At 51.8% G+C, this 23034-nt stretch overlaps 1 protein-coding gene across 2 annotated transcripts in view; it reads left to right on the forward strand.

Moving 5' to 3' along the window:
• Positions 1 to 2905: 2905 nt before the first annotated feature.
• Positions 2906 to 23034, forward strand: part of mob2a (MOB kinase activator 2a) — a 36779-nt gene continuing 16650 nt past the window's right edge. Inside the window, exon 1 of one of the 2 annotated variants that reach the window (XM_018765649.2) lies at positions 2906 to 3461. In XM_018765649.2, coding sequence (XP_018621165.1) covers positions 3445 to 3461 — 17 coding nt within the window. In that variant the 5' untranslated portion in view covers positions 2906 to 3444. Of the gene's footprint in view, positions 3462 to 20538; positions 20823 to 23034 lie in introns of those variants that run through there. The other variant, XM_018765648.2, reaches the window with a different exon arrangement.

The following is a 23034-nucleotide window of genomic DNA, read 5'->3' on the forward strand; positions in this document are numbered from 1 at the left end:
CAGCACATGTGTGAGACTTCACACACACACAGGTCATCAAGGACAACAGCAGAAGCCTCAGCAGTGAACTTGGTTAGAAGGTGTAACTCAGGTGATCATCTACGGTTTATAATTGTCATATGAAAAATAATAATGAGCCGCCCCACTTTGGACAGATGAATTACAAAAAACTCCTTATGACACCAGTGGTTGTATCATAACCTATTACATAACATATCACAATATGTCACATTAACATGATTCCATAACTTTACTGTGTCCACAGTTATAGTAATGGTGCATGTTGCAGTGATCTGTGTGCTGCCAGCGAGCTGTATCTGTTTGTGTGTTTGTGTGTGTGTGTGTGTGTGTGAGATTGCACTGTGATGGAGCGGCATCCCGCCCACAGCGTACCCTCCCCCAAACCCTGTTTCCACGATAGACTCTGGACCACTGCGACCCTGCGCTGGACCGGCTGAATGAACTTTTCCAGGTGATTCAATACGTAGAAAAAGAAAATGAATAAAAATATTTGAACTGGTATATAGTTCGCTGGGTGTGAAGGTCATCCTCCGCCGCTCCGGGTGCCACACGGCGGAGCTCGGCTGCTTCACGCACGAGGGCGAAAGCGAGTCCCTCGGCGGTGAGGTCACCGCTCGCAATTAGCTGACTTGACTCCCCTGGCGGGAAGGGGGGGGGTCACAGCTGGGCCAGATGTGTCCATATCGGTCGGAGCTGGTGGATCAATAACGGTTTGGGTTTCAGGAAATGACCTTGTCCCTCTGGGAGAGCAGCCCCCCCTACACACACACCCTTCCGCCATGGTGGCACCTGCCCGGCTGCATCATCGGACCCTTCCACAGAAACATGAACTCACACACACACAAACACGCACACAAGGAGATCTGCGTATATGTTTCACACACTTGTACACCTGTACACTGAAGTGTGCTGTGATGCCCTTGATTAGGGTAACTGCACGCTGTAAGTTACTTTGGAGAAAAATGTCGGATAAATGAATGTGTACAGTACAGGTGATGCCCCCACCGGGTCAGGAACAACATGACACACACACACACACACACACACACACACACCCATGTGCTGTTGCCCAGATGCTTTATTTGACAATTGCAATGGAAGAGTGTGACGGGAAGAAGTGACAGGTCCTTGTGTTGTGCGTGTGTGTGTGAGAAATCAGTGTGTGTTGGACCGAAGCAGCGACACGCGAACAACATGTGGTTTCCAGCCCTGCAAAGCTGTCACCGTCACACAGCTGGTAAACAGGGAGTCCGTCTCGTGGTGTAAACACGGGCCAGTGCACGTGGGTTTCTGTCACACGCTTCATCGTGAGGCACGCTCATCGACAACACAGCGCCGTCAAAACAAAAAGAGGGGACGATGGGGCTTTTTGTGGCCTCGGAAGTGGTAAATAGCAGAGAAAAAGGTAAAGACATGGAAAAGATGATCACACACACACCCACGTGGCGACGCCCTGCATCGACGCCCCGTCCTCAGCTGTGTTTTGATTGAATATTCGTGTTCGGGTTCTGATCCTGATTTTCTAATTCTCTCTGTTTGGCCGTTTGGGATCATTTGTGCAGGGATTCATGTCTCCTGTTCATTGTTCAGCTGGTTTATATAACATCAGCCGGGAGAGAGAAGATTAATAGCATCTTATTTATCTTATATCTGTAATATTTCTCACATTAGAAATATCATTTGTATATGAACTGTGTTTTTCTATATATATCTATAATATAGGCCTGTATATCTATATATATCTCCATATCTATATATATCTATATATCCGTATATTCATAATGATAATAATGGCTGTGCAGCTGGTCTGATGAAAGACACCTCCTAGTGTCCTCAAGACGAATGACACACAACTCACCCCCCCTGCCCCCCATGATGCCCCTGCCCTCCCCAGGCCTGCCCTACGCAGACCTGTTTGGACCGGATGATCGCAGATGAACTGCAGTGACACAATGAGTCGTCACGATCCAGTTTGTTAGTGTGCTATTCCTGACGTGTCTGGCAGCGCGGATATTTCCAGAACCCCATGGGGTGGGGGTGGGGGTGGTGGAATGTGGCACAGAGGATGCTGCTATTTTATATCCTCCTGGGGCTTTTCAAAATGTCAGAGACAGTGGTGGAAAGAAACATCTGTCGCTGGGGACGAATGTGTATCTGTACGTGTGTTTGGGTCGCTTTGCGTGCGTGTGTGTGTGTGTGTGTGTGTGTGTGTGTGTGTGTGTGTGGTAGAGAGAGCGAGACAAGGACAGATTGATCATACTGCACATATATAGTATGTATATGTGTATATACATATACATATTTGTAAATTCTATATATATATTTTTTTCCCATTCAGGGCATAGTCCTGTTACTGCTAATGTTAATTTAATTATTGTACATGCTATTTGATGTCCTAGTTGTCACGAAATTGTAGAGGGCTAGACACTGTACTGATTATATTAACCAATCATTTTAGAATCTGGATTATTCTATTTAGTAGTGAAATACTACCAGGTTGAAATTCATTCAATGTACTTGCTTGATCCAGTTTGAGACAAATACAAAAATTAATTTTTAAATAATTAAAAATGTCCACTGCTGAAACATTTCTATCGCATGAACTTAAGGTCACTAAAGGTTATTCGGGGGTGCATGAACGCACGCTTCGTTGAAATAATGCTAAGGGAAAAGCAGACTATTTTAGTTTAAGTAAAGCAAGCGATGTGAGATGAAATTTGTAGAGGGAGACGTATACTGTACTTTATTTTTGTGGATGCTGTACATGTGAAGCGCGGTCCTTCGAAGCATACTACATTTCCCAGAAAATCTTTCGTTTCCGGTTTCGTCGCCTTGGGCGGAACTCCTCCTTCATACGGAGGGGAGGCGGAGAGGGATCGGATCTATGTTTACTTCCGGATTTCCTATATGTGGCAAAGGCTGGTAGCGAGAGCAGCGGCGGGAGGCTCGGGAAGCGAGGGCGAGTTTTTGTGACCGCGGCGGAGTGAGCGGCCGACAGCCTCTGGACCGGGTTCGGGGCCCCTTTCTGGAAGGCGGGGACGAAGAGGCGAGCGAGCGAGCGAGCGGGCGGCGGCGGCGGTGGTCCCTCGGAAGAAGGAAGCCGGAGGAGACGGAGCGGAGGTCGCCGTTCGAGGGAGTGCAGCTGCTGCTGCTGCTGCTGCTGCTGGTGGTGGAGGAGAGCTGCCTTCCTGCGCTCGCCTCGCGCGCCGTGCCGCCGGGGACCGTTGCCGTTGGTGCTCCGGTGAGCGAAGCCCCGGCACAGCGGGCGCGGCGCTTAGTTTGACGTCGACGACGGGAGTCAGTCCGGCAGAGGAGCCGCCGCCCACCGGCACCGGCCGCGCACGGACGGCCTTCCCGTAGCCCGTTCTCGGGGTCCCATCCCGGTCCCTGTCCCGGTTCGGCCCGGGTTGGGGTTCGGACGCCATGGACTGGCTCATGGGGTGAGTTCGCCGCCGTCCTGGCGCCTCTCTCTCTCTCTCTCTCTCTCTCTCTCTCTCTCTCTCTCTCTCTCTCTCTCTCTCTCTCTCTCGTGTCTTGTGTGTGCGCGCACGGGGCGTTTTCTCTCTCACACAAACACTTTGTCTCACTCAGACAGTCAGTGGTGACACATGTTTTATAAGGATTGATGTTATATATGAATATGTGATGTGTCCACACACAGCAGCGCGGGAACGCGCCTCTGCCGCACCTCCCTCCAGCAAGAAGCGCGGTATTTCTGGGGCACAAGTGGCTGCTGGAGTGCGGGGAGGTGGTGCTGCTGCTGCTGCTCCTCTGTCTCTGGTGCTCCAGCAAGGTTCTGGTCTGATGCTGGTCCTGGAAGGCTGGAGATGACGACCATCAGTACTGGACTGCAGGTTCTGGCAGATTGGAGGTGTCCGCCGAGGTTCTGGTGGCCCCGCACGGTGCCGGTTCGGTCGTCCCGGCCATCCTTGTGGCCTTCGGAGTTTCTAGTGGTTCCGCAGGGTCCCGGTCCGGCTCCATCTCGGATAGACGGCGCCGCCGCCGCCTCCCCTGCAGACAACGCTGACCTCTCCGTCTATTTTTAATTGAGCCCCAGCCTTTAATAGACATGAATAACGTGGAGATCGTAAACGGTACAGATGACGGATAAGCCGTCCCGCCGCTGCGGTTCATCTTCGCAAAAGCTTCTGCACCGTCCCGCATTCGTCAAAAGCATCTCAAGTGAAACTGACAAAGAATTATGCCAAAAATAGCACCAGCAGATTCTGCTGTCGGAAGCCTTTTGTTTGCACTTCGTATCCAGACTGGTGGTCTGAAAAAGGGAGGTGCGTTGTCATCTTCTCCTCCTGGAGCTGAAGAGCTCTGAAGGCCCTTGAAGTCTTGGTCCCCGTCACACCAAGAGTCTCCTCGGGCTTTGCTGGGCTCATCCCGCGGTATGCGTGAGCAGGGCGTGTGAGATGCGGGTCTTTGGTGAGAAAAACATGAGTTGGAGAAGCTGTGGGGCGTCTCTCGGATGATCGTCGTCTCAGTTTGGGGGGAGGATCCTTCGCGCCGAAGACGAGAAGGAGATCCTGGCCGCACCTGTGTCGGCTCGGTCCGCGATCGTAACCGAAACGTGGTTCGTGACCGCTTCCTGTTGCGTGACATCCTTTGAATGTGTTCTCGGCGGGGAAGCTGCCGCCGTCATGGTGGTTTCAGGCTTGACTTTCTTCCTGCGTGTACTCTTATCTGCAGTGTGCCGTTACAGACGGCTGCCTGACATTTCCCCCCCGTCAGGTAGTAAACCGAGCAAAGGCGAAGAGCCCCAGGCGGTGGGCTCGGCACCCGGAGAACCCGCAGTCGCAGCATCTCTCGGTGAAGTTTCCGACAGAGGACCTCCGGTGGGCTGCGGCGGAGGAGACCCTCCAAGCGATTCACCGCGTGGTTTTCTGCAGCCTTTCGTGAGCGGCATCTTCCCCTTCTGCTGCTGCGTTTGTACCGCGGTGCGCTCTGTGTGTGCCGTATCTAGGATCTCTCTCGGGCGTCCAGGATGTTTGTTGAAAACGAACGTTTGGGGGGGGTCAAACGTGAACTCGTTTTGACCTGGGGGACTTTCAACCTTGTCTTTAAATTAAAAACATAAATAAGGGGAACTTTTTGTGGTAATGTGTGTGGACTGGCTTGAAGGCACTGGCGTTTGGTGGAGGAGTGTGAGACACCTGGTAGAGGATGCTTTTAGAGAGGGTGACATTTTCAACTTTTTATTTGAGCTTGTGTAGAATTAATAATTTGCATGGTGGGTTTTGACAACCCCAGCAGAGGGGAAATACATTTGCTCTGTGCACTTTAACGCTTCCTACACCCCCCCCCCCCCCCCAACTGAACCACTCTTTAAAGCATTTGCTGTTTTCTCAACCTTAGCGGACACATTCCTTAAATTCTTTTGATTTTTATTTTTTATTCTTCAGAATCGCAGCACTGCAATGAATGCATGAATGATTAATCTGACCGTGGAACTGAAATTGTGCAAAATGGCCCAAGTGCAAATGGGGGAACATGCGAGCCAGTAAAATGACGGGTCACAACTGAGAGTGCGCGTACACAGTTCCCACAATGCAGCGCGTCCCAGTCTCTCTCGTGCAGCCGCCTTGGTGCATCTTTCACATCTAGTCTTAGTTTATTGCCCTGAAGCGAATGTCACCGGGCGGGAGGGAATGTTGCAGACTGGATGAATGAAAATCTGGACCCATTAATGAGAAGTGTTTCTAAGAACCACCGGATACGTGACAAACCGGGTTGAATGGTGTGGACTAAGCGCTTTTAAAGAAGTCCATGTACGGTGGATTGATGGACAAGAGTTGAGGTTCATCTCAAGGTCAAGGGGTCAAAACCCACCCGTGGCCAGACTGCTGGACTGTCCTCGCCCATCCGTCCAGCTCCGAGGTCTGTTTTTTCAGCGTCCGAGCGGGCTGTCCACACGCAGCGACGAAGACCCTCCTGTTGACATTTAGGGTTATCTAAGCGCAGCAGGCGATCCGCCGAAGGAGCCGAGCGCTGCCCTTATTCCAACGATGAGTCAGCGTGTGAAAAGTGTGTGTGCGAGTGACTGTTTGAATGTCCTCCACTGCTGCCTTTCAGCTGCTCTTTAATATTTCACTGCTTCTTAATGGTTCTCCTCTATTTGTACCATTTCTTGTCATGGAAACAGGTGCCGTTCTCAGTTTTTGTCCTCATACCTTAGCAGTAGGTGATGTTTTGGTTATATCCATGGCCATACATTTGAAGGACTTGGGTTCGAATCCCACCTCCTTCTGCAGTACCCTTGAACGAGCTAGTTACCCTAAACTGATACAGTAAAACTTACCCGACTGTATAAATGGGTGAATGACTGTACGTGACTTATCCTAAGTTGCATTGACAAAAACATCTGTTAAATGACTAATTTTCAGATGAACTCTTCAGCAGCTTTGTTTCGAGAGCTCATTTACCGGAAGGCACAGGTTAGTGTGTTACAAACCCGCTGCATGCTGGGATTTTTCGATGGGAGACGGTGTGTGTTTTTACAGTGCATTTTACTCGCGGTGGACTTGTCTTGCATGAAAATGAACATTGAAATAGTCTCTGCTTGGTCGGGATGAGTCTCGTGCAGCATAGCAGAGTTTGGAACTAGTTTGAATGAAGACGAAACAAGGATTTTGAAATGTATCATTTCATGCTGCCCCCCCCATCACAGGTGGGTGTTTTGGCAGCGCTGCTATTTATGTGCGTTGCCTGCAGGTGACCTGTGCTTATAGGCACCGCTATACCGAAAACAAGCCAGCTATCCTTTACCCCCCCAATAGTTTAGGTTAACCAATTGTACAGCGAACGCTTTGCAGGTGTATGTGTGTTAAGTCAGGTGTTCCGAGCTTGCGAACACAAAACGATGGAAATGCGTCAGGCCCCACGAGGCAGACAATCTCTTTCCCACCCCCTTCACCCGTCCCAGCTTCCTGGATTCAATTGTCGGACCGCGAGGGACTTCCTGTCTCCAAACCGAGTAATCTGTCTTTAAAAAAAAAAAAAAAGAGATGCAGCAGCTAATTGCATGAAAGCATTTAAATGCAGCTGGAAAGTGAATCTCAAACGTTTGCTTGCGATTAGTTGGTGCACCAGAGGCGTACGTTTACCCTTTGTCGTTTTGTTTCTCTTGTTGGGGAAGGGTGAGAAGGGGCTGTTGTGCGATGCGTGTCCAGGCAGGGTTGAGGTGCTCAAGGACTGATGACTGCATCCACCGCTGGGGGTCTGTGAGGGGCCTGCTGCTCCAGATGTGTCTTTTTGTGTTTGTGCAGAGAGGCTCAGGCGACAGATGTTTAATCCCTGCTTTTGAATGATGGATCGGTCCTGTGTGTCTACCCCCCATCTAAATTTAAAAAAGGAAAAATGTCACTGGCTTGTGTGTCCCTGTAGGGCCCTACAATTTCCAGGGCTGTTTCCCTGACACTTAGCCTTGGGAGGATAAGTGGGATTTTCATATCCTGGCTGTCTCCTTGGAGCTGCTGGTGGCGTGAGATGGGAAGCTGTGCTGGAGGAAGGTGCCGCCCCGGAGGGCTGTTGGGTTCACGTTGCGCTGCGCGCCCCCACCTCGCCCACCTCATCCCGTGCCTTACAGTAAGTGGAGCGAAGGCAACAATCCGCACTGGGAGGAATGCAAACCAACTGCAGCGGTGAAAATGAGAACCCGCGACCCCATCCCCCTCCTGCCTCCCTTAGCACCACATCAGTCCCACTGAATGCAGGGTGGATGGATGGGGACGCACACCTGGATGTGTTTCTGCAAGCACCAAGGTAGTGCTTGTTCTCTTAGGGTGGCATGGTGCTGTACCGGGTAGCACTGGTACCTCACAACCCCGCATTAGACAAGCGGTTACTAATGACCATGATGCTTGTTCTTATTGTGGACACAATGTCCCCCACACACACACAGCTGGAAGTGTGAACTATTTGCTCCTGTCCCTGGTCCAGAGTCTGTCTGAAAGGGCTGCGACTGTGTACCAGCTCGGTCCTCGGTCAGTTCCGAACTGCAGGGGCAGCGGATCGCAGCTGTGACCTGGACTCCAGAAGGGAGTTCAACATCGTCATTTAAAAGATGATTAGGGAGGATGGATGGGTTTTCGGGTCCCCCGGGGGCCGTTTCTGTTGAGCGGCTCGCCGTTTCGGCCGACCGGTCCTCGGCGCGATGTCGCTCTGCGTTGCCTGGTCTTTCAGCCTCTTCCGCACTCAGCCCAACTTATTTAACACTGTTATGTAAGATGTGTTTTCCCGAAATTCCTCGCTCCTCGACCACCTCCCTCCCTTCAGTTATTTTCAGACCCCCACGTGGCAGCTCTTTCATTTTTATCCAGCGGTACTTTGGTGTTAACGCACTACCAAGATACAGTAATTGTGTAAAAACAGAAGCTGCTGAAACATTTTTATTTCGGGTTCACAGACTGCATTCAGTGTTGTGCTGATACATTCAAATCTAACCTCGCTTACGGTCATCGCCACAATCCGTTTCTTGCTCTGAGCTCTTTCTAGGCACTGCGTAAAGGAGAAAGGTCGCCTGGCTTACTGAAAGTGAAGTTGGAATGCGTGAACTACGAGTGCTACTACTCCACACTGTTTTTGTCCCCACCCCCTTGAGCCATCCTACACACCGGGCTGTCGTCGGCCAACCCTGTCAGTCCTTCCTCCATCTCTAAACGCTCGTGACTTGTTGTTAGATAATCCTTCTGAAGACATTTGGTTAACTTGGTGGAAAGTGGGATAATTATGCGTAGAGAATGCTCTTGTGGTGCTGAAGGGCGTTGTTAGGGCAGCCAGAGGTGTGTGTGTGTGCGCGCGCGTTCGCACGCTTATGCAGTATTTTCTCGGGCTACAGCAGCAACCCATTGGAAGCCAGGGTGTCTTTCTAAAACCAGGTGACAGGTTTATGAGGCATCATGAGAAGTACAATTTGAGATGAACTGTCTCACTTTTTTCACGTTATTTTATGTTTGTTGTTGAGGGGAGGGTACTACCCTCCTTTCAGCTTGGTGAATGGCATGGGTCCTATCCTCCTTGAACAGCTGCCATAGTCCAAAGCGGCATCCCATGGATATGAATAATTTAAAATTTTTACAAGCAGAATATGATTCCGTAGGAGCTACTTGCATGGGGCTCACGTGTAGCTGCTCCCATGACCCTGATGCCACCAGCAGGCACTGGATGACCCCACCTTGGCCTCCACAGTGCTGTGAAACGTGGGGATAAACAGTCAGCACATTTTGTTTGAGTAGAGGCCCTGGGCCAACGACCTGTTTACCTTAGAGATATCAGCAGAGCACCGGCAGCAGGCCCTGGGATGGGTTCGACAGGCCTTTCAACTAGGGCAAAGAGCACGGGTAAACATGAGCTTTGCTCCTGCGAACGGATCGGGTTTGAGGGCTGCTGGTGCCGTTGCTTGTTAACAGACCTCAATGATATGTCAGCTAGAGCACAGCATGTGGATGAACCGCAGTTATAGTGCAGTCATCACTACAATGGGTTGGCTAAGGTCAAGGGGCGGGGCCAGCATTGGTGATGTGGACAAAGGGTGAACTCACTTGGGTCATGGGGTGTACTCTACTGACGTGAACCACCAGGTCCCACACCGAGACAGCCAGCATCCTTACTGACAGGCACTAAGACAACAGCAAAGTGTGTAATGTGCATTTCTGATGGTCGTGTGTGTGTGTGTGTGTGTGTGTGTGTGTGTGTGTGTGTGTGTGTGTGTGTGTGTGTGTGTGTGTGTGTTTTTAAATGGACACACAACTAAGATAGTAAAGAGCATAGGGACAGGTTCTGGTGCAGGTCTGCAGCAGGATGGCGTGGCTGCATGGTAAGTGTGAGTGTGAGAGAGCGCTGTGTGTGAAACTATCCACTATCTCTCAGGTTGTGTCAACCTGCTGTAGCCGGTTTAGCCTTGCAACCCCACCCTTCCCCGCCCACGCCGCACCCAGGTTTGGCCCTGCGGTTTGCGATCAGCGGAGGAGAGCAGACAAAAGGCGTCTTTTGAAGGATGGGAGGCGGTCGCTGAGCCGTGTCCACTGGTCTGCATGGTCACAAACGCCTTTGTTGGGCTTTAATTGGCTTCCTTTAAACTTTTGACGCAAACCCTTCCTGAGCGCCGAGCTACATGGTCCTGCCACTTCCTGTCTGTGAGAAAGGGCACCTTAGCTTCCTCTCCTCCTCGCCTTCCGCCCATCTGCCGGTTCGTTGGATCCGCGACATTTCATCTGGATGGATGCCATTTCTCCCTGGACTCGTCTTACAAGTTCGTCTGGCTGCAGCTGGTGGAGTCCTTGGGTGTCCAAAGCCAGTTTTGACCCAAAGGTTCTAGGTCTGAGTCCCACAGGAACTGTGCACGTGATCAGTTCTGTTTGTTTCAAATCTTTTTATTTTCTTTTTGTTTTTTAAAAAAAAAAGATATATATGAGGGAGCTAGTGTGTGAGGGGCTGTGTGTGGTCTGTGTGACTGTATTTCAGGGCGTGTGTGTCAGTGTGTTTATTCCTGGGCTAGTTTGGGCAAGCAGCAGACCGTGTGGCTACGCAGATCCACTGACACGCAGGTTCTGTTCTCTGACTCCACCCTCTCCCTCCTACTGTACCCTTACAACACCCAGCACTGTCCTACATGTTATCTTACAATCAAAAGAACAGCAAGTGGTGCAGCGGTTAAAGCTGTTGCCTTGAAGGAGCGAGGTTCGAATCCCACCTCCTGCTGTCGTACCCTTGATTAAGGTGCTTACCCTGAACTGATACAGTAAAAAGTACCCTGCTGTGTAACTGACTACATCAGTGTCGGTAGCTTAACACTAAATTAGTTCGGACTTAATAATACTAAAAGTGTGACGGTGTACGGCTTTGAACCTCTCCAGAAGGTTTTTCTGACCCCACAACCCCATGCGGTCTCCCCGGCCAGCTTCATAAGTTGAAAGCGAAGTGGACGGATGTGTTTCTAATCGGCAGGCAGCCCATGGAATGGATTGATCTAGTATCACCCACAAGTTCCAAGTATTTTGGAAGCAACTCGATAGTAAACACCCACCCCCCCCACCCCCCGGGTCCTGTTGAACCCTGGATTGTCTGATAGCAGCACCAGGCCTCCAGAACAGCTCAGCTTCCTTTCAGCTGGTTTCTTTTAAACATTGTAGCGTTGCAAGGATGAGGGCCCGCCGGCCCCGCCCACCTTGACCTCTACCCTCCAATCATTACTGCTTGTCTGAGACTGAGTCGCGAACCCAGATGCCCAAATGCACGGAGACAGCAGGATGTCCCAGGGCTCTGGGAGTAGGAGTGGGATCATTAAACCCCAGATACCTGGGTAAGCGGTGCGAGACGATGCGAACCCATCCTGGGTGTTCGTGCAAGTGGAGAATCTGGTGCTTGTCCTGACCCCTTCCTCTCTTTTGGTCCCAGTACTGCGGTACAACCTGTACCAGTGTATCTTCTCAGTGAGGACAAAAAGGTATTTGGTGTGTGTGTATGGGACAAGTGCTTGTTCCTTTGGGCCCAAACCCATCACCACAGGCTGTTTTTGTTGAGCGTGTGTAGTCAGCCACCCTTCACCATTCACTGCTGATATTTCCCACAGAGCATCTCTGGTCCAGAGCTCTGGCCCCCCCCCCCCACGCATAATAGCTGTGAGCGAATGCCAGTAGCTCTGCCCCCAAGACAGGGCCCTTAGTACAGACAGGCCTTTTGACCCCTGAATGTCATTAGTGCTCCAGGGTCATCCCGGGTCACTGGTGCAAGAGCTCTGAATCAAAGGGACAGCCCACTTCCTGCTTTTTCTTTCTCTGGTGGCTCGAGGGTCACGTCCGAAAGTCAGCGGGTGGCGCAGTGGTTGTAGCTGGGTTCAAATCCCACCTCCTGCCGTAGTGCCGTGAATTGACACAGTAAACATTACCTTGCCATCCAAAGCCCACGTTGTAATTTCTGTTGGGGGCGGGGGGGGGATGAGTTAAATGAAAGAATAAATAACTCAGTGAGAGGACTGAGTTTTCACCACTGTGATGGACAAGGGTTTTCACCCTGGTACCTCAGTGGTTAAGGATGTCAGTGTGAGTATTGTGTGTTTTACACCCTTTTGCTGATGCCTGTAAGAGACAGAGCAGCATCCCAGGGGACCCCAAGCGTCTTTCCCCGGAGACACTATAGCTGGGCTTCGTCGCCAGGCGGTTGCTGGATTGCGGCCGTTCGGCATTTCCTCTGTTACTCTGTAACATCAGGTGCAGCAGAGCCACCCGACTGCTGTGTTTCTGTGGGGGGGGTGGGGTGGAGGTGGAGCCTGGACTGTGTGCTGGGGGGGGTTGCGGTCTGGCCGTGTGTCTCTCTCACTTCCTCCTCCCCCACCTTGCTGTGGGTTCGACACCGGAGCTGACTAATCCCGGCCACTTCCTGAGGGAGCGGGCCCATTAGCGTGCGAATGTGTGTGTGTGCACGCGCACGCACTTTCGCTCGGTGTGAGGCGTTTCTCTGTGTGTTTAAGTATCATTGGATGTGAAAGCGACACACGCCTAGATGTGAGGTGAACAAAGGGGCAGTGAGTTGAGGGCGGTTCGCCGTTGCATGTACAAGAGCTGAATGCGGTCATCTCAGCCGAGGGGGTAAGGTCGAAAAGCACGGACCCTTGAAGGACGTTCACAGGTGTTCCCGCTTCACATGAGCGGTGCCCCGTGCAGGTGCTCTGGTCGGGCTCATTCACCTGCTGGGTCCATTCACCCAGCATTCTGGGGGATGTGAGAAGTGTGTGCAGGGATGGGTCTGCTTGAGGGTGCATGCTGGGACGGCAGAGTGCGCCAATCATAGGGAGGACATGGCGAGGGCCCACAGCAGGGCTTCGAACAGCCACGCCTGGTTCCACAAGAGGACAGGCTCTCGGTCACATCCCGCAGCGGTTAATCGAATCACGTAAAACAGAACATGTTTGCCAAACCATGACAGCTGCCCTGTTAAAGCCGTCTAAAAGTACCCCATCTCTGCTTCGGCTGCATCAGGGGCACAAGACTGACCGTGCAGTGCTGCTCGATGGTCGGTGGGGCGGAGAGCGGTGCATCGCGTGCCATGTGACCGTTACGTAACAGACAGCTGCAGGACCCAGCAGCAATTGAGCACTTTCTAATGCCCTCGGTAATCCGGCGCTGACTGGCACGCGGTCTCCTCGTCCCCTGGTCGAGGCGTCCCGGGATTAGCGAACAGAACGGAAATGAGTGGCTGAAAGAAGGAACAGTAGATGTTCCTTTTACATCCCCCGCAGAGGTTAGGCGGCCTAGTTGTCCCCCCACCCCCGCCAGGATGCAGTGCTGTGTGGCATCATATTTGGCAGCGTGGCCTCGGCAGTGAACTCCTGGCACGTTGGCCAAGGACCGGAGGGATCTTCAAAGCGGATTTCACGGCGAAGGTAGAGGGTGGTGGTGCAATAAACTCCTAAAAAGCAGCCATTGTTGTGCGGCACGTTCCAGAAGACCGCGATCGGATGGGATTGGGGTTCTGATCGCCATCATGCTTTCTCCCGGGTTTGCACCGCGTGGACCCGCCGCACGCAGGAATGCTGACGCCCGATTGCTGGGTCATTAATCACGGCTGTGTGCAGGACCTTGACGTTCATTGTGCCTCCCGTCGCCCTCGGTGACCAATGGCTTGTGGCTGTGATTGCTTGTTTGTGGGGCCACTAGGGGACAGCAGCGACCCAGCCCTTTTTCACTATTTTTTTTAAATTTTGTTTTGTTTTAATACTAGTCTCCCAGATAGAAGGTCATCTTGTTTGTCAGCTCAGCTTGTTTTCTTTATTTACACAGTTGCGGATATTAAAAAAAGACATGAGCACAAATTACACTACTGTGCAAATAGGTAGATCGGTATAACTAGACTCTCACCGTCAGTTGCTTTGGAGAGAAGCATCAAATAAGTGTGGGAATAAAGTGACGCCTGTTTTTGTTCAAAGCTAGTTTTGGGGGTTGCGTCAGTTGTTGTATGGTGGGGGCGAGGGGCACAGAAGAGATGCCTTAACGCTCTGGTTTCTTACGCACCCGTTTATTTCGGCAGCGAAGGAACGGATCCGCTGAACGTGAGATGACATCACCACGTTATGTAAGTTGCCCTCCTCCGTAAGGAAGAGTGCCCTGTCCTGTGCTGTCTTCTGTCGTGTCTTGTGAAGAGAAGTGTCCTCATAGGACACTGCTAGAGGGTGCCACAGTGCCAGAAGCTTCTGCCACTCTCTGGATGATGTGCAGTGTTTGGCCACAGGGTGGCGCTAGAGGGCTGAAATCAGTCACGCTGTATGGAACTCAACCTAATTAGGCTTCCTGTTTCGTAACTAAACTAATACGCCTCATGTGAAATTCTGCTGCCGCTTCTCTTGCAGAGTTAGCGGTTCCGGTTCGGTTACTGTGGATACCAGAGCTGTGTGTAAACAGTCCTTTCCTGGAGGGCAGTGGAGTACAGGTTTTCACTGACAAGCTGCAAGCTGTGGATGTGGACTTCTGGTGATGATCTCTCCCAGCAGTGAGTCCCTCAGCAGCGCCCCCACGTGGCAGACCATGTGCTGCCACTGTCTGTGGGTCCGAATGGAAGAAGGATGCCGATTAGGGGCCAGCAGGTGTCACCGGCATCTCTGCTCCAGAGTTCAGCGTAAAAGGCACCGCACGGTGGGGTGGCAGTCTGGGCCAAAACACTCCCCTCCCGACCACCGCACCACTGACACTCCAACACTTGCTGACAACCGTTTGCTCGAAAAACGGTTCCTGGTGTTGGAATTTGTTGAAGTCGCGTCTTGCGATGCGGGAGGCGCTGCGGGTAGCGGACCGTGCGCCGCTGTGAATGTGGCAGCGAGGCGCGATCAGGCGCTGCGGGGAATGCTGGGTAAATGAGGTCAGACAAGAGGGTGTGTTCTCAAGCCTAAAAATACTCCCTAATGGGTTTTTCCACTGTGTCCATAGAAACAGAGGCCTTTGCCAGTGTGACAGGAAAAGCGATTCTGGTAATTAGCTTATTTTGTCTTTCATTATCAGTTGATTTGGGGTATTTGTGCTCTGTCCTCTGGACTCAGCCCAGTTGGATGACGCTGGCCCTGGTATTTCCTGTGGGACGACACGCAGACAGGAAGTGGCAAAGACGAAGATGGGGACGTCTGGGCCCATAAAGCGGCGTTCGTGGGCAGGGAGGGTGAAATGGTGGCAACGAACCCAGGACCGAGTAGGAGCTGTTCCGTCCAAGTGTAGAGCAGAGAGAGCACTTTTTGTCCTTCCTCTTCTCCTGTCCATTTGTTTCATTTATTTATGTTTGCATTTATCACACTTCAAAGACACTTAGTAGCGTTCTGCTACTTACACTGATTTACCCATTTATACAGCAGGGTATTTTTGACTATCAGTTCAGGGTAAGTACCTCGATCAAGGGCATTACAGCAGGATGTGGGGTTCAAACCTGGCTCCAACCACTGCGCCACCTGCTGCCATAAAATGTTAGTTTGCAGTGGCGCTCCGAGCAGCTGTATGTGTGGGAGCTTCTCCTGGAGAGACGAGACATGAGTTGGACGCTGTCGATTGCCAGGGGACCGCAGCATCACACACCTGCACCCCCCCTTGACTCACTTCATTAAAAGCATAGGGGAGGGGGCAGGGCTATTCTGCTTGAGCATTTTATCCAGCTAAAGTGGTACCGGGGAGAGCAAAGCAGGTAGTGGTAACTTTGTTTGTCACCGAAGTGCCATCCTGCCCTGAGGAACGCAGACACTTAAAGGAGATGGGCACCTGGCCCATTAGCCATAGCGTTCACACTCGCAAACACGCGGCATCCTTAACATCATTCGCTGGTACTCGAGGCCTGTTGGAAGTTTTGCAATAGGTGGGTCGATTGATTGACAGGTGGTTCTCTCGTCCTGCCGCCGTGGGCGGTTTGCGCAACGGAGCCACCAGCCCCCGCGGACGGCTGGGTGCTCTGACTCAGACAAAGGCCCCTCCCAGTTCATGAATATTTAAAATGGACAAATATTGCAGAAGGCAGCAAAGTTCTCGCACCCAGCAAGCAAACAAGTGATGAGTTGCATTCCCCGAGAGACCTGTGTTTGAGGGAGGATGCCGGGGGGGCAGACATCCTGTTTCAAGGTAAACTGGGTGGCATTGTGTTCAATTTATTTGCAATCCTTCCAGCTTCTTATCAGACTCGATGGTTTACTGACGCAAGTTAATAAACAAAGACCGTAAGCAAATGAGCTGGGGGGTTGGGGGTGGAGGGGCGGTGGCGCAGGTGACCTGCAGCCGTGCAGGGAAAACTTGCCTGGTAAGTGTACCAGCACCTCCCCTCCCCCCGCGGCTCCTGAGCACCAGCCCCGCCGTGTGATCGCTGCTAAATTTTGCACCGTTGGTTCTTATAGCAGCCAAAGGCTGGGAGGAGCTTCCCAGGTGGGCGTTTCCCCTCTCGACCAATGGAGGCAGGACATATCTGGCACTGACAACAGAGGCCATTAGTGATTTAATAAAGATAATGTAGGAAAACAATTCACAAAGTACATGAAAAATGAGTGCTGCTACAATGGCCTTCTGCGGTTCATGGCTCCAGAGCCTGTACTGTGCTGTCAAGCCTACCTCCAAGGACTTTACCGTGGTATTCCAAATCTACTGAGAGCACCACAGAGGAGCTGCAGGGCAGCAGAAAGGAGCGATAAGCAGATAGCATGAATGTGAGAGAGGTGCAAGTTGTTGAAGGTTTTTGGTTCAAGTCCCAGGAATTACATTTATTTGTTTAGCAGATGCTTTTTTCCCCAAAGTGACTTCCAATAAACTCTGTGTAGTGTTATGAGCCCCCACACCTTATTCACCGTGGTGACTTACACTGCTGGATACACTACTTACAATGGGTCACTCATCCATACACCAGTGGAACACACTCTCTTTGTCACTCACACACTATGGGTGAATCTGAACAGCATGTCTTTGGACTGTGGGAGGAAACCGGAGTACCCAGAGGAAACCAACACAGACTGAGCAGGGACTGAACCCACGTCCTCTCACACCACCGAGGCACTGTGAGACAGAAGCATTACTCGTGCCACCGTGCTGCCAAAGATTAAGATTGAAGTACTGAAGTAAAAAATTGTAAGACTGCGTACAGTTACAGGCTTTGTAGGTGGCACAGTGATCAAAGGACGCAGTTTGAATCTCTGCTGCTCTAACACCCTTAACCAAGGCACATAGCATGAATTGATAGTAAAAATTACCCTGCTCTACAAATGGGTAAATCAGTGTAAGGAGCTTAGTGTTTGGACCTCACACTGATAGACCTCAGAAACTCCTTTTGGCAAAAGCAGCTAAATGGTGATAATGAAAGTGAGGTTTTCCATGATGGTGGTGCAGGTAGGAGTGATGGACCAGTTCAGTCCGACCGTCCCCACCTGTTGAACCCGTTCCCTCTGTAATTACTGCCCCCTGGCGTACCCAGAAGGCAGGTGAACTTTTGGACTTTTACCTTGTTTCACAGGTGCTTCCTTATGAGTGATTGACACTAAGGCTCTTTTTTCATGCAAATCCTATGTTTTACATCACAGTAAAAGTGTTTTTTTTTTTTGTGTGTGTAAATTACATGTTTTGGGTGTCATTCCTACACTTTTTTTTTTTTTTAAAAATAAATCTTAGTATTAAATTTAGAATATCGACTTTAACCTTGTTTACCTGGTTAGTGCAGTACTGACTTACTGGGGGGGTCTGTGGTGTCTGCATGCAGTGAAGTGTTTTTCTACCCTCCCACTCATGGGGCTTCATTTCAGCAAATGAACAGTCATCCTGGTCATCGCCTCGTTCATCGTGGTCATCTCGACCACATTTCTTGGAGCTTCTCGAACTGAACTGATTTTTTTTTTATTGCTTCCGTCCTTCTCTCTTTAATAAAAACGTCGCAGTTGGGGGACGGAGGAAGGGAGAAATGTGTCCATTTCGCTCCATGTCTGCGCAGTGTGTTTCGCCGCATAGCACCACTGATCACACATATCAGGCAGTTGAGCACCCCCCCAAAAAGGGGCGGAGAGGGATGGGGGGGGCAGGGGTGTTGATTCTTACCTCCTCGTGGGCAGCGCGCCGGTGATGTGAACAGTCCGAGTCAGGAAGTGTGGGGGATCGGAGCCCTGGAAAACCACCTCTCTCTCTCTCTCTCTCTCTCTCCCTCCCTCCTCGCTGATATATATATACACACACACACAAACAAACTCACTGTAACAGAACAGGGCGTCGTGTTCACCCCTCTTTCAATCTGGATTACCTGATCAGACTGCTGTCTTCAGCCATGCGGTTCAAGAGGAACGGATCGTACACACTGAACAGGTAAAAAGATGGTGAAAAGCGCGGGCTGAGATTAGGGAAGGGGTCCGTCCCCGTGCGCCGTGTACTGTACTTTGCTGTTCGCACGTGCTGCGCGTGTGAGAGGGCGCGGCGGAGCGCGAGCGCGGCTTCCCATGTTGTAGCTGCTGCTTCTGTGGACGATACTTTGTAGCGGACCCGCGGATCAAAGTGCCGGCCGGTGTGTGTCGATCGCATGCGGCGCGGCGCAGCGGGTGTTTCGGTTCGAGCTCCGGATGTAGTTTGGATCGGACCGAACTGATTCCCCGTGGTGCTACAGCCACCCGAACACCGCGCAGGTCGCAGGTGCGAATGACTCTTCATACGAAGAAAGGCGGTGTGTATTTTTCGGGGACTGATACTAAAAGCCCTTTTCGACTGTGAATGCGCCTGGCCCGGGTGGGTGGGTGGTGGAACCCCCGACATCACCTCAGCATCCGCGACCCCTTTTTACGCGCTCTTTGTCGAACATTAGTCTATTAAACATGTTCAGTTTCCAGTGTCTTTTTTTAAAAGACAAATTAGGGCGAACGCGTTTTTCCTCAGCACGTTTATTATGGTATTTGCTTTTACTGTTTACTGTAAACACGTTTATGGTACCACGTGCAGTGAAGTTTATTGGGTGAACAGGTTGTACATGATTGTTAACTTTATATGCTGTGTCAGTCCAGTAGGTCATGACCCCGCTCTGCTCCCAGATGTGGGAGGCTGCAGGAGGGGGTCTGATGGGTGAAACTGTTGGGTTTGCCCCAGGGACAGCCCTGTGCCTCGCTCCCTCGGGACCTCAGGGACTGGTCTGCAGGTATCTCAGCCGACTGATTGGTTTGCTCCGAGTGTGACTGCTTATGGACCGCCTTTGCGCTTGTAATGACAGGGCAAAACGCACTTTGAGGGCTTTGACTTTTGGGGGGCACACAAGGAACATCTCGATGGGTTCTTACAGCCCGACCAGTGGGTGCTGAAGTGACATCCAGGAGCTTTTCTGTCGCTCTTCTCACCTGCTGCTGCAGTGAATGTCGAGCTGGATGAGCTGTAGATGTAGATGTGGATGTGATGCTGTAAGAACTGTTAGTCACTGCTGAGCTGCTGAGTGACGGGTGTGTAGCTGAAGACAGGTGTCTGTGGGACACAGGCTACACGGTGTTCCTGGGTATGTAAATCTCTGTCTTTCTCACACATACACACACACAAAATGGGCTTTAATGAGCCAGATCCTCCTTCACCATGTTTTCTCTCGGCGTGTGAGATCAGGCCGCAGCGACAGTCCCACCGCATCAACAGAAGGAGTTTAGGTTTACATGTAATATAGAAACTTGTTAAAGCAGAACAGACAAGGTGGATGTGCAGAAAGGATTTTTGTGGTCCAGCTGATGGCCACCCCCCCCCCCCCCCCACCCACTCCTCCACCTTCAAACCAAGCTCACCAAGAGCTCCAATGATGTCATCAGTGGACAGTCGACAGATGATGATGCTGTGGAAGGCCAATCTGTGTTCAGTCATTGTCAGAATAGACCTGTGTGTGTTTGGTCAAGCCAGCTGGCAGCAGACTGCCGCAGCATTCTGTTTCTTGCCCCAGTGGTTGTTTGGCTGGGGTGGGGTGGATCTTTAACCACAGTCTTTACTGCGAACCTGCACCACTGATATTCTTACTCTCAGGAGAGATGGTCTGCTTTGGCATTTAGTTCCGTCTCTTGCGGAGCTGAAATCAGCGACCTGTTGGTTCTCAGGTAGGTTGAACGTTTGCTCCGCATCGCTTATTCCCCCATGGAATCGTGGGCCGATAGAGGGGTCGGCCGCCTTCCCTCCGCTCTATTAATGTTTGACGTGTGTGGGCGACTCATTTCTGCTGTAAGAGGCTTCCCTTGGCGCGAGTTCGTCGCACGGGTTCGAGAGCTAGACATTTATTGAGGCCAGTAGCCATAATTGAGTGTCCTCATTAGCGTCGTCCCCTGCTGCCTGCTTCCTGCATGTGTCATTCCAGCGGAGGAGATTTCCAGCCCCGATCTGCAGTCCTTGTCATAATTCGCTGCGTTTTTGGGGCACAGGGCGTCGTGGTTTTTCCAGACCGTCACCCACCGCCCATTAACTGAGCCCAGCGCTCCGGCGTTTGCTCCGGCCTCAGCGTCTCCACTTTGTTTATGTTACCCTGTTTGCCAGCTTCGTGTTCCCGCCTTTCAAGAGGGAGGTGCAAGGGGGAAAGGAGAGAGAGCAGCTCGCATACTTGGACTTATTTTGACTTTGCCTCTGCTGGAGCCGTGCTGCTGCTGTGACTCCTCACCGCGACACTGACTGAGCCCCCCCGGCATCTGTGCCTGTGGCCCCCCCGTGGGAGGCACGATGCCCGAGTGCTGCGCTCATTCTGCCACCTGAGAAAGTGGGGAAGCGACAGAGGACGGCGGGAGGGAAGCGGGTCGAAGACGTTCTGCCCCTTCCTGGCTGAAGTTCTACCTGCATGGGGGTTCTAGTCTGCTGGAACTGCTTCTTCTACAGGTACCGTGTTGTTTACCGCATCTGCCCACACTGCGTGTTTGGAGCGCAGTGTTTGCATTTCTTTTTTTTTTTTTTTTTCCCCCCTTCTGCCAAAGGCAGTTTTGTCCACTCCCGGGGGGGGGTTGCTGCGTTTGTGTGCTTTTCGTCCGTGTTTGTTTGCAGGACAGAAGGTGGTGTTTTTGCGGTTCGGGCCCCGTGGCGCCCTGCCAGGCCTCTGTGTCAGCAGCTCGGTGCCCTGCGTTCCTCTCGCCGCAGTTCGTACTCTCGATGGTTGCTCCAGCTTTTTCCTTCTGGGTACAGTGGGAATTGTTGCTCCTCAAAAGTGCCAATGAAACCCACTTCCTGTGCGCGTCCCGTTCCGGTGTCGTGGTGAAAGCCGCTTTCGGAGCGCAGCTGCTCTCTCAATGGCTCTGGCACCGAAGGGCCGTGGTGTGACTACTGCCAGACCGTGTGGGTTTGCTCTTTCCTTCCAGTTCTCTAATGACTTGCTTTGTTTCAAAGAAAAACGTGTACACGTGTGTGTGTGTGTGTGTGTGTGTGTGTGTGTGTGTGTGTGTGTGAGAGAGACGTGTGCAATTTTCTGAAATGGGGGCGTTAAAGGTGTTATGAGCTGCTTTTAGCGCAAGGCCAAATGTGAAATCTGTCACTGTGCACTTTTGCCGACGCTGGTTTGAGCCACAGCTTTCCTGCTTCCACAAGTCTCTCTCTCTCTCTCTCTCTCTCTCTCTCGCTTTCTCTCTCTACCCCCCCAGCACTCCCTCAGCTGAGCACAGGCAGCCCTTTGTGGCTCTCGCCCTGTTTGTGTCCGCTTGCAGCTCTTGGAACTTGGAAGTGAGCTTGTGATTTTCTCTCTTCCCCCCTCGCAGCTCCTTTGTTTCTGTAACGTGGCGGTCGAGCGAACCGGCCAACGTCCCCCAGCTGAACAAAGGGTGGAACTGGCGGCAGCCGTGCGCTTCCTCCAGTGGGGGGGTATGGCATTTGCTCATGGTCTCGTGCCTCTGGCTGCACCTGGAGTTTGAAAGGGGCGGGGTTTGGCAGCCTGTGGGCGGGCACAGTAGCCGTGGGGTGATCTCGGTGGTGCTGGACTGCAGCGGGATGCTGTGGCCCGAGGGACGTCATCAGGCGCTGGGCATCTTCTGGTTTGCTGGCCAGGGGGCGCAATGGGATGGGGGGGCAGACAGGTAAGGGCAGTGCTGTCATCAGGTAGCAGGTCTCTGGGCAGGGACTAACAACATTAGGTGTGTGGTGGGTACCTGGTGTGAATTCTTTCTTTTTTTTTTCTTTTTGTGTGTGTGTGTGTGTGTGTGTGTGTATGGGGGAAGGCGTCTCAAGAAGAACTGGTCTGTGGGAGTCCATCCTCACAGAGTGTGTAGAAGCCTAACACTTTTGAAGTGCTTTTCTTGGTTAATAAATGAACTTGTTGCTTCCTGTTGGAGATCTCTGCCCTCGCCCACTGGTCCCACCGGTGGAGCTCTGGGGGCAAAGCAGAGAAGGGTTTCTGGTGTGTCCGGTCGGTGCCCTGGGAGCGCCGGGCTCCAGTAAACCCGGTCGTCCCCAGTGGTACCAGAAATAGGAGCGAGGAATTTGGGACTGTTTATGTAGCTGCCCTGGGGCTTCCTGGTGAGCACCGGCCTCGACTACAGAGATAAGAACGCAATGCATTCTGGTTCTCTGCGCTCCCCTCTAGGGACGGAGCTTGTGACTGCGGTTGGGACAGGGGCGGGACTTTAGCTGTGGGCGGAGCAGTTCCACATCTGATGGACAGCAATACAATTTGCCAAGGGCCCTCTGCTGTCACCATTTCAGGGTTGGACCGCATGGGCTTCTAGACCATCGGGGGTCCAACGTGTCCCGTTTTTTTTTTTTTTTTTTTTTTTTTTATATCTGTACCCGGTGTTGCCTTTGGCCTGTGGTGAGAGAGCGCCCCATATACACGTGCCAAGTTGCTGCTGGGATCAGGGAGGGTGGGGCCAGGGGCTAAGGGCTCCAGTGAGCGTTCAGGCTTGAGAGTTGTTTTGAAAGCAGGAAGACTCTCTGTGTAACACTCTTTCTGTCTCATACATACACTCTCTCTAGCATCATGTGATCAGTACTTCTGAACTTCGTCGCCGCGATTCTTTAATTTAATTTCTATTATCAGACAATGTGCTGGAGCGTTTTCTCCTGTCGCCGTCTCTCGAGAGGCTCGCTGCTTGTCTCGGTGGTGGGAGAG

This window comes from Scleropages formosus, chromosome 5, assembly GCF_900964775.1.
Source record: "Scleropages formosus chromosome 5, fSclFor1.1, whole genome shotgun sequence".
Taxonomy (NCBI): Eukaryota; Metazoa; Chordata; class Actinopteri; order Osteoglossiformes; family Osteoglossidae; genus Scleropages; species Scleropages formosus.